The 11,845-nt window shown below is 38.2% G+C and overlaps 1 protein-coding gene across 1 annotated transcript; it reads left to right on the forward strand.

The window, feature by feature from the left end:
• The first annotated feature begins 114 nt into the window (after window positions 1-114).
• On the forward strand, window positions 115-10,530 carry LOC110153241 (glycerol-3-phosphate dehydrogenase [NAD(+)], cytoplasmic-like). Its single transcript, XM_020917117.2, has 8 exons — window positions 115-253; window positions 2,554-2,731; window positions 3,917-4,057; window positions 6,070-6,208; window positions 6,311-6,423; window positions 7,944-8,177; window positions 9,855-9,961; window positions 10,045-10,530. Exons 1-8 carry the CDS (start codon window positions 213-215, stop codon window positions 10,139-10,141), a joined length of 1,050 nt encoding a protein of 349 aa, XP_020772776.2. The 5' UTR covers window positions 115-212; the 3' UTR covers window positions 10,142-10,530.
• Window positions 10,531-11,845: the final 1,315 nt, after the last annotated feature.

An 11,845-nucleotide genomic window follows, 5' to 3' on the forward strand; every position in this document is an offset into this window, starting at 1 on the left:
TACGTGGAGCCAAAACATACCTAAATTAATTAAAACTAAATCAAATGTAAAACTGCAAAGAGGGTGTACTCATAGTCTTTGAGTGTACCTATACTGCTAAGAAAAGAGGGTGGGACTGCAGTAGCCAGGGCCAAGGGCGTATGAGGAAGTCGGCGCAGTGAAAGAAAAAAAAAAAAAAGCCGTGGATTTTTACGCACACACAATCTCCAACCATGCCTGGGAAGAAAGTCTGCATCGTCGGTTCTGGAAACTGGTAACACGTTTTTCCTTCTTTTGAAAGCGATCGCGTTGTTGTTTATTAATTTTTAAGGTGAAGAAGAGAGTTTGGCCTGACAGGGAAGCTTCTGTTTAGTGCAGTGGTGCGGGATGTGCGTGCATGTGGAGACCGTCTGATTGTCAAAATGAATTATCTCCCAGGCTACATTATCTGAAGTCTGTAGTTTATTTAAAAGCAATTGCACACATTTTACGCAGACTACAGTTAAATTTAATAAAACCCTTTGTTTGTCCTGTATCACTGCAGTAAGCTGTAATAATAATGCTTATTACAAATCAATGGTGTAATGAATCAATAGGCTATGCACTGTGGTCTTAGTAGCAATAATGGGCCCATTAGAAGATTGATTACTTCCGGGAATTTGGCTGGCCACAGCACTGAAACCAATACTTAGACAATATTTAGAAAACATCTTAACTTTTAACTAAGAAAGCCTTATACGAGTCATACCTAGTAAATATCTCCATGGAGATTTTATCTGTTTGCCTGGAATGTTTCACAGTATGGCATTCATTTTGCATTTATTTAATTGTAACACAATCATAGGTGTGTTTTACTGTTTTACTGCATTCTTACTGTGTGCAAGCCTGCCTCTCCACAGACCTGACCCATAACTTGACCTGTGCTGCTTATTTCTATGTCCATGAAGATAAATCCGTTTCTTGCCAAATTGTGAAACATTGTAGACAAAGTAGCAGAGTTTTTCTAATTTTGGAAATGCTGGATTTAAAGGTGCACTATGTCAAATAACTTTTCTGGGAAGTGGAAGTGGAGATGACATTGCTTGTCCCAACTTGTTCCACAGTATGGCATTCAATTTATTTATAGCATTTCTTCAATTACAGATGGTTTTACTGCTAAAAACACCTTGACAATAAATTGTTTCTGTGAGTGAGGTCACCTCTCCACAGATTTAACCTGTAACTTACTTGTCTTGGCGAAGTCACTTGCGTCATAAAGTTGAATAATCCAGGCAAAGCAATAACATCTCCTTGAGGACATGCAGGCAGCCACCACGTCATCAGTAAAGTTGCCTAGTGCATCTTTAATTTATCAGACTTGTAGCTTAAAGAGGGACTATTATGCAAAATTGTTTTCTAAAATATTATAATGCTTCCTCACCTGTCATCTATGCATGTTTGAGCATGTTTGTAAGATTTTGTCCAATGCTCCACCCATAAGCCTACATCATCCATACTCCCACACTGCAATTCCATAAATACTGTCTGCACAACTATTGGGCAAGTGAGTATTTTGACCATATCATCATTTTTATGCATATTCTCCACCTCCAGGCTGTATTAACCTGAATGCTTATTGGATTTAAGCAGATCAGGTGATGTGAGGGTGCAACCTAAGGAGATCAACACCCATTATCAGGGCGTGCAGCTTCTTTTCCCTAGGCAAAATGGACAAAAAAAGAGATTTAACTGAACTGACCCTGAAATATAAATCTGACCTGTAACTTGGTCTGGTTTGGTCTCCATGATAATATAAAGATTTAGTATCGTACTGTGAAACATCCCAGACAAAGCAGTAAAATCACCATGTAGAAAAGCATTTGCCGGACCTTCCACCAGAAAAGTTATATATTACACCTTCTAGAGATGAAAAAATAATGACGTGGCCCCCTTCCTCACCTGACCTAACCCTATTGAGAACTTGTGGGCCCTTCTTAAATGGCAGATTCACGGTGAAGGAAACCAGCACACTTCTCTGAACAGTGTCTGGGAGGCTGTGGTTGCTGCTGCACAAAAGGGTGTTTGTGAACAGATCAAAAAACTGACATGAATGGCTCCATGAATAGAAGGCTAATGACCATTATTGAGAAGAAAGGTGGCTATGATGTTCACTGTTTTTTAGTGGTCTTTGTGTCTCGAAGTTGGTGCTAACTGATGTTAAAATAGAGTTCTGCTATGAATCTTGCACAGAATCAAATCACACAATCGACTTGTCATTAGAGGTATTTTCATAAAGTTGTTTTGTGCTCTACGTTGATATTAAGATTAGCTTTGCATTAGCTGTCTGTGATTATCATATTATCTCAGATTATGTGTCTGTGACCTGCTGTCCTGTCTGATACATCAGTATAGATTTATTTTAGTACGACTCAGCTAATTCCCAATAAACAATAAATGGAGCAGAAAGTGCAGATCCTCAGTTTTTGAGAGAACTGGAATAAGCCAGGCACCTCCGTGAATAGAGCCTGTACCATATCGTTTTCATCACAAATGTCTGCTTCTTTTTAGTTTAAAACCGCCCTCTTGTGTTTTCAGGGGTTCGGCCATCGCCAAGATCATCGGGCACAATGTGAAGGCTTCTAACCGCTTTGAGCCGATGGTGAACATGTGGGTGTACGAGGAGATCATCGACGGGAAGAAGCTGACGGAGATCATCAACACAGATCATGAAAACGTCAAGTACCTGCCCGGTCACAAACTGCCCCGCAATGTGGTACGTGCACTCCCTGACAAGCCAGTCTCTTCTACATTCTGTTTGAATCCAGAATCCAGACAATAGAGCATGAAAAACCTTTGACCAAATTTTAGATGATCACAACCACAGCCGCTTGTTTGTTGCATGTCTCTGAAATCTAGAAGACTTCTCCTCTAGAAAATTCCAAGATGATTCTCAGTCCTTTTTATAGGGATTGGACAAGATTTCATTCCACAAGATCTCGCAAGAAGAAATTGCCTCAAAATTATGCGAACATGCTGAAAATGAGCTTGTGAACCCCCGCCCCTCCATGTTTTTATGTTTGGATTGGACAAAAAAATTGAGTTAAATGCTGGTGAGTTACATTATTGTGAAGCTGTAGTCCCAAAAAGTACTGCTACAATGACACAAAAATATTACAGTACAATATACATATACATATACATATACAGTACATAAAAATGGTGAGGCTAAAATTGGGAACTGGATTGCACAATTTATTTATTAAAAATGCTGTCAAAATCTCATTCTTGTAAATCCAATCTCGTGTCTTGTCTTGTGGAAATTGTATCTCGTCCCTCCCTTAGTTCTTGATGTAGCTTTTTCTTCTTTTCTACGTGTAAACCGCTGTATTTGTTTTTGACGCAAATGGAGCGTGTGTCTCTCTGATTGGTTAATCTGCCTGTCAGTTGGCTCCAGAGCCACACGTCTTTGTGTGTTTGGACTGGACTGGACAGGTATGTACGAGCATGCAACGGTCTCCTGTAATACAATTTGTGACCTTTTATCAGACGTCCTGATAGAAATGGAAGATAAGGACTGAGGACTAAGGAGTGACTTGGATCTGAATAGCTATAATTATGTAGTTGACTATAATTTGCAGCTGAGTGGGTTGTGGAAGGCCTGAATTGTAGTTGTTATTTTTTCAGTGTTAAACTTTGACCAAACCAGGCCAAGTTACAGGTCAGGTCTGTGGAGAGCCGACCACGCTCAGTCAGAATGCCCGTTTTTCTGGGTATTTTTGAGCTATAAAACCACCTGTAATTAAATAAATGTGAGTTAGAGCTGTTGAATGCCATACTGTGGAACATTCCAGGCAATGCACCTTTAAGAATGATCTTGTGCTTTTTGCGTTTTGTATTCTGTCAAATTTATATTAACAACATTACTCATATGTGTCACGCTCTTTTGTTGTTGGTGCAGGTGGCAGTTCCGGACATCACCGAGGCTGTGAAAGGTGCATCCATCCTGGTGTTTGTCATCCCTCATCAGTTCATCAGCAAACTGTGTGACCAGATCAAGCCCCACATGAAACCAGGCGTCATAGGGATCTCTCTCATAAAGGTACAGTGTACACAGTGCTTTTAGTGTCTGAAGAAAGAGGGGAAATTCTAGTCACGTTACTTTGTGGTTGTGTCTATCATGGGACAGTGGTTGTGCAATGCAAATCAGACAAGACGGTGTGATTTCAGAATGTATTTCAAGTTCTACATTTTGCAGTTAGTACAAAATAATGCAGCGGTAAGGCTTTTTGGTATCTACATGCATCAACAAAGGCATTTTAGTAATCAGCTTCCTCTTCACTTTCAGTTCAAATGCATGTATAATATCACGTAATTTGAAACATCTGACTGAAAGCGAGGGCTGCAGAGTTGATCAATAATTAGCAATATCAGGGTTGCAATTATTTTGGTAATAAAATGTAAATGAAAATTCTGTAAATGGAAAAAAAAGGTGCTAACTCTAGTTTAGAGCTCTGCAAACAGGACATGTGTGGGATTCTTGCAGGGCTGTGCAGTTCATCAAATGATTAAGAGGTTGTGATTCTGACATGTCTAATAATCTATGATATGATTGGGGCTTTTGAATGGAGAAGTAAACAGTCAATTCTCTCAATCAGTATCACCTTATTTGTTTCAAGGGGTAGTTTAAGCACACAGAGCAGTAAAATACAATAACAATAATAGAAAGCTCAAACAAAAGTCCTCAGGACAAAAGTGTCCCTCCTCTGTGTCCTGCAGCATCACAGGAGCCTCCAGAGAGCTCTAAATGAACTCTGGAGACACAACAGGAAACCCTTTTGTAAACCTCTCTCTCCCTGCGCTGTTGTTTCAGTCAGTGATGAAAGAGGCCATTCCTTATTTCCTCTGTGGCATTTTAGAGCTAGCTGACAAGCATAGCTATCTCCAAGAGGGTCAACCTGGACACAGGAAAAAACAAACTGCTCAAACCACATAATCCAATAGTCCTTAACTTCCGTCCTTTGAAGCGTGCGTGCTGTGCTTCTTAGCTGGTCAAAATCCCCAAATATTAAGTTCAAATTTTAAGATAAAATGGTAAAAGTTTAATAGACACTCAGCCAGCCAGCCAGTCGGCCACAAGAGCAGCCGACCACAACCATGGCAACCACGAAATCTGTCAGTGAAAGCATGTGGTTCGGAACAGACACAAGACTTTAGAGGAAGAGGAGTGACTATGTTTTGTGCTAAAAGGCAATGACTGAAAGTCTGTGTTGTATAAGTTCATGAAATCAGTACTAATTCAGCATTTTAAAAATACTAAAATAAAAAAAGAATTGAAAATCAAGATTGATCAATACTAGATACTAGATACCTTGTATCTAGCAGTTCATATTTTATTCCTCTTTCCGATGTCAATGTTCCTTGAAAATTTGAGTTTTCCAAAATTGTGAAGCTCTAATAAAAGCCATTGATTGGTCTAAGCCATAATTAAGTTGATAGTTGATAGCTTTTGCACTGTCATTCTGTCCTTCCTTATATTTTGTATTGTACCAACCAAGTCTATTTTTACTTTATTTTACTGCGCGCTCTTATTTTTATTTGATCATAGTTAATTTTATTTTTTGTTTAATGCTGCTCCTTAACTTTAAAGAAAGTTCCTAGTTTGTGAATTCTGTTCAGTGATGGAATGGAAATCAGATTCTTTAAAGAAGGGGTACTATACAAAAATAGACTTTCGGTGCTTTCTACCATGTTACAAAGTTGTCACTTCATCAAAAACATGCCTGAAGAGGTTTTAGATGTCATTCATGCATGTCTGAGGAATCTAGCGATCTCTCCCGGGCCCTATTCAAACCCTCATCACCGTTAGTACAATTCTGTGCAATGCTCCATAAATATACAAAACTGTACACTACAACTTCACAAACCTGGTGTGATGTGTAATAGTTTCATTAGCACGCTGATTGTGTTGTGATGGCGCTCTGAAAGGGCAGTGACTTAGCATGTTGAGGAAAGAGGATGGGAATCAGACCGTCAATAATATCTGATAAGTGGTAACTGATTATTTTTTAGAAGTTTAATTAATTTCTTTGGGTATTTCTTTTTTCTAACAAGGGCATTGACGAAGGGCCAAACGGTCTCAGACTCATCTCGGACATCATTCGCGAGAAGCTGGAGATAGAAGTGAGCGTTCTGATGGGCGCCAACATCGCTACAGAGGTCGCAGAGGAGAAGTTCTGTGAGACCACCATCGGTAAGACTGTGGAACCAAGTCATCTATAGCTCCTTCCTCATCAAAAACATACCTGGAGTTGTGTAGGATTATTCAAACACCTTCATACTTCCTGTGCGGCAGGCTCCAAAAACGAGGCCAGTGGAGTGATCTTCAAGGAGCTGTTCCAGACGCCAAACTTCCGCATCACGGTGATACAGGAGAGCGACACTGTGGAGCTGTGTGGAGCGCTCAAGGTACAGGGCGTTTCAGTCTTATCACAAGGATTTGATCACACACATATACAGCACCATTACGAGATAGTCAAGTTCTAATCTCAATGAACTTTATACAGAATTACAGAATTACTTATTTGCAGTCAAGTCACTTATTAAGTCTTTGGTCATCAAAATAATATTAAAAATTTTCTTTCTATTTCTTTTCGATTGTAATTGATCAATACACATTTTCTACTTGTGGGTTCAAAGTATAAATCAGAATTTTTCCATGTATATGAGTAAAATGTGTCTTGCCCCAGTACAGATATACTGTATAAGGTCAAAATAAGTCTGCTGTGTACTCTTTGCATCGAATTACTGTTCAGTACACAAGAAGTACTCTATGAATGAATATGAATATGACTATGATTTACAATGTATATGTAGTATGTGTATGATTATTGTTTCTCTCTTGGCACAAACTTGAAATAAAAACAAATCAATCAATCAATAACAACTGATTGATAAGAAGGAAGTGCGTGTTGGCATGCTAGATGTTGCATACCGTGACCACAAAACACAGCTATGGTCTCTGAAAGTTTTGAAAAGTGCTTATAAAAAATAAAATTGTGGTGAAGAATTATATCATAAACAAAAATTTCAAACTCTGCTTCGCTTCTGTTGAACTACTGTTACTCCACAGATAAGCCTGGTTCAGGAAGTACATTTCCCTTTCATTTTCCCCATAGACTTTCTGATAAAAAAAAAAAAAAAAAAAAACGCTAAGTTATTGGACACAGTAGCTCACACATCACAATATATTATAATAACAAAGAACAAAAGTATAAATGGTAATAAGAAATTCAAAATATAAAGTAAAAATAACAACAGACTGGTGTCAAATACGGAACAATTATATAAATGTATATGTAAAAGTAAAAAAAAGATTTAGAATTTTGCCTTTTAAATATACTTTTTGGACTTAAAAACAAGCTAGTTAGCATGTAGCTGGTTAGCCTCCACTTTGACTTTGAACTAATTTTAGCCCATATTACATTTGTTTTTAAAATCCACACACCTTCACTAGACTCATTTGGATCATTTTAGTTATCTCTACTGAAAAAAATATTAAAAAGTAGGTGTTAGCTTGAAAATGACAGCTTCATGACATCACAAGGTGGAACAGAGCACTTTGAGCTTTGGAGATGTAAACAGACTAAAAATAAAGGGTTACTCAAACATATGTGAATGAAACAAACAAACAAAACAAAAAAACATTAGAGGTATCAACATTAGCACATGGTTTAAAGCTCACAAGACTCCATTTTTATATTTCATTTTTTTAAATAATGGGAAAAATGAATGGAAAATTTACTTCTGGAGCGGGAAGTGAGCGCGACTGTTGGAATGCGGGTCATGCAAAATAAATGCATTTTAGTTAGCATTAGAATAATCACTGTTATAATCATATTTGTCTGTTCCAAACCGTGCCTAAAGATTATGACCACCAAATGTATGACTTTTTTTGTATTCTAGGTTTCTAATTGTTATTTGTCCAGAACATCGTGGCGGTGGGAGCGGGCTTCTGTGACGGCCTGGGCTTTGGAGATAACACCAAAGCCGCGGTGATCCGTCTGGGGCTCATGGAGATGGTGGCGTTCGCTCGGATGTTCTGCAAAGGAGAGGTGAGCTCCGGCACGTTCCTGGAGAGCTGCGGAGTGGCCGACCTGGTCACCACCTGCTACGGAGGGAGGAACCGTAAAGTGGCAGAGGCCTTTGCCCGCTCCAACAAGGTAAAAAAATCAACACTGGGTACTTTTACATAACGTGTATTGTCCTCCCTGAGATGTTAGCAGTTCCAGCTTGACAGGGAACTAAACTCTATGATGAGGCAGTTATTGTAGTTTTTAGATTTAATGCTCATTTTATGAACGCAGAGTGAACATGCAAGAAAAAAACACAAAATACAATCCGCAATCTCTTATAATAATATCACATTCCAATACAAGTATTATTGCAAGCTCAGTTACTTATAATAAAGCAGTTACAAAAAATTGCCAATACAAATTTTTTATTGCTAATAACTTAAAAATAAATAAATGCATTTATCACAAATCCGTTTTTATCACTGACACATTAATATGAGGCTGCTTGAAAGAAAATTACTGTTTGCTTAAATAATGTGGCTGACTGCTATGAAAATACCGCCTATAAATTAGTTTTTAAGTAATTTATACACCCATGAAATTCCACAAATTCAATGTACAAATGCACACATACAGGCGTTGCTTTTGTAAGTTTAATTTTGAGCTGTTTGAGTCTGTTTTTATTTCCTCTTTACCAACTTGCATTCCCATCTCACTTGCTTATTTTTCACACTTCCGTTTCCGTGGACTGATGTGGAATACTGAAATAAAAGCACAGATTTCAAAATAAAAGTTTATGCAGTTAAATGAACTTGAAAATGTCTAAAGGGCAAAACAACAGGTACCAATCTGATCTGATTGAGAGTAATCAGATAACTCGGTAATGAGATCAGATTTTTGGTTTGAGTTTACAGCATAAGAGAAATCGGATCAACGCAAACAGTGACAGTGAATTAGAGGATTTTTAGAGTAGCTGTATTTGGAAGACAAACCCTGCACAAATGTGACCAATCTGAAAAAAGAAAGCAATCCGATTACCCACATAAGGCGTCACTGTTGGCATGGCATGTTACTAATCTGATAACTTTAGAAATCAGATAACAGATTTTTTGTGTTCTTGTTTGTGTTACATTCTTTTTGTCATGTGCATGTTGTCTGGAAATGAGTTATCCATTAGCAGATTGGCCTCTTTATATTTTAAAATCCATTTATATTGTTCTAATTTTGTAAAATTGTGTAAAACACAAAACTTACAAATGTAACTACGGTTCTATGAATTTCTGTTGATTCAGCATCTCTCTCTGACGGTCAGTAGGGAGGAAATAAAATCCAAATTTACTCTTTATTGCCATGTTAGAATGTTGTTACCTCCTCAAAAACATACCTGGATTTGTTTTGTTTCATTCACACATTTGCATAATCTTTTATTGTCTGTCTACATCTCCAATGCTCCAAATGCTCTGTTCCACCTTGTGACGTCATGAAGTGGTAGTTTTCAAGTTAACAGATACTTTTTACTTTTAGTTCATAAGAGATCCAGGGCTGAAATGATCCAAATAATTCTAGTGAAGGTGCATGGAGTTTGTGGAGCACTTCCTGTATTACCAGATGACATCATGAGCTGGAATAGAGTGTTTTCTGTTTGAGAGAAGAACTCCTAAATCTGTGTTAAACGTGTGAATGAAATAAAACACAGTATCTCTAGTAATTTTTTTGATGAGGAAACATTAGAACATAGATCAGAAAACAGCGTAATAAGGACCCATTAACCCAACAGTTTATTTGGTCCTTTATTCTGTGTTTTAAAATCTAAATCTCCTATAGTCCATTGCTGAGTTGGAGGCGGAGATGCTGAATGGCCAGAAGCTTCAAGGTCCACAGACGTCCGCTGAGATCTACAAAATCCTGCAGAAGAAGGGCCTGGTGGACAAGTCTGTATCACCACATCAACACCACTCAAAAATATACGGAGAATTTGTCTAAAAAACGTCTAATAATGGTTTGTATCGTGCAGGTTTCCGCTCTTCGTCGCGGTGTACCTGATCTGTTTCGAGGGCAAAGAGGTCAAGGAGTTCATCACATGTCTGCAGAACCACCCAGAGCACATGTGAAATTAAATGTTTTCATAATTCATTTCTTTACAACATTTAAAACCGAAACCAAACTACTAAACTCAAACTACAATGCCTTAACTCTGCCATTCTTCTCAGGACCAAAGCTAATTCTCCTGCAATAATTGTTTACAACCACTAGAGGGAGGTGCAGCCCTGTCATTCCCAAACGCACAATATCAGCTAACATCTCAGCACTTTGAATTTAGAATATTTATGTCAGCTTTTCGTCGTGTTTTACAAAATTTCAGAAGTGCCTACATTGATTTATGCTCTTAGATGTAATTTTGAATAGGACTGTGTTGTCAGGTCACAATTAAAAAATGTATGAAGTTACTTAAATTGTTCTATTTTTAACACTATGGAGTTGATTAAATCTATTTAAAACATTTGGTTGTTGATTTTTTTTTATACCAATAACTTAAACTACAGTAACAACTTCACAAATGCTATGTTACTACTACTACTACTACTACTACTACTACTACTACTAGCCTACTTCTGTTTACTACTACTACTACCACTACTACTAGCCTACTTCTGTTTACTACTACTACTACTACTACTACTGCTACTACTACGACTACTTTTTCTATTAAAACAACAACTAGTACTACTACCGCTCAGGCACAGCGTTACAGGTGGTTTTTGTTTTGGTCAAAAATGATAAAAAATTTGAAAATAATCACATAATTTGTGCTAAAATAGTCAAAATATGTTTTTGGGTTTTTTTTAAGACAAAAGCTGGTTATGTTGATGTTTCTGCAGACAGTGCCACACGGATGGAGCCGTGGCGCTTCTGCACTCCAGACAGATAAATACATCGCTAGTTGTTGGTATTTCTAGGCTAGTGAGCTGAAAGAGTCAAAAACATTTAAACTAAAGGATGATGTTACAGCCGTTCTTGTTTAGGCACCTTAAAAGTGCACAAACAAAGTCATCACTGCAACCAAGAGATGAAGACCAGCACATCTTCCTCTCTGCCACCCCAGGGTGATAGAGCAGCTAGCGTGACCCTCGCCGATGCCTCTGCCTGTGACCCGCGAGTGGATGATCGTCCTCCTGGTGCCCGTGTGCTCATATGGACTGGTGTAACTGTCAAAGTAGGAAGGGGGATTAGATTAGTTTTACCACCAGCTCGTGCACTCAGCTCCCGGGGGACGTGTCTGGACAGGTGTCCTGTGTGGTTTGATCTCTTCATACTGGACAGTAATGCACTTTTGGAGACAGAATCAACAGGACAGTGGATAGAGGAGACACTGCATCAGTCCTCTGGAGAAGGTAAGAAGCTTGTTTTCGTTAGTTTTGGGTAAATACAGTGGTGGAGTTAGCAATTTGGGGGCCCTAGGCGAACTTGAGTTTGGGGCCCTCACTATAATGGATTTTCAAATATATATTTTTTTAATATATGTATTTATTGTCTGTTTTTGCCTATTGTTCTTAAAGACATGCACATCTCTATTTATTTGTATGGTGGATTGGAAAGTTGTAGTATTAGTTAAGAAGCCTACTAGATAACCAGATCTGAAAGTAAGAAAGTTTTATTTTTTTGCTAGTACAGTTAAATTTTTGTTTACATCCATTACATATGATGATTATTATTTTTCTTATGGTTATTGTTTAAAAGTAAACTACTGAGCGAAAATCAAATTGCTCTGAGGCCTTTGGTTGGGGGGCCCCCTCCAGGTTTGGCGGCCCGAGGCA

Source organism: Boleophthalmus pectinirostris, unplaced genomic scaffold (genome assembly GCF_026225935.1).
Source record: "Boleophthalmus pectinirostris isolate CB_2022bp ecotype Guang Dong unplaced genomic scaffold, ASM2622593v1 HiC_scaffold_11, whole genome shotgun sequence".
Taxonomy (NCBI): domain Eukaryota; kingdom Metazoa; phylum Chordata; class Actinopteri; order Gobiiformes; family Gobiidae; genus Boleophthalmus; species Boleophthalmus pectinirostris.

What these genes read in the sequence shown, in the direction of transcription:
- LOC110153241 (XM_020917117.2), top strand. Translation starts at nt 213, where the DNA reads ATGCCTGGGAAGAAAGTCTGCATCGTCGGTTCTGGAAACTG. An exon ending in TAGGGATCTCTCTCATAAAG is followed by an intron (nt 4,058 to 6,069) that starts GTACAGTGTACA and finishes TTTTCTAACAAG; the next exon opens with GGCATTGACGAAGGGCCAAA. An exon ending in GTTCTGTGAGACCACCATCG is followed by an intron (nt 6,209 to 6,310) that starts GTAAGACTGTGG and finishes CCTGTGCGGCAG; the next exon opens with GCTCCAAAAACGAGGCCAGT.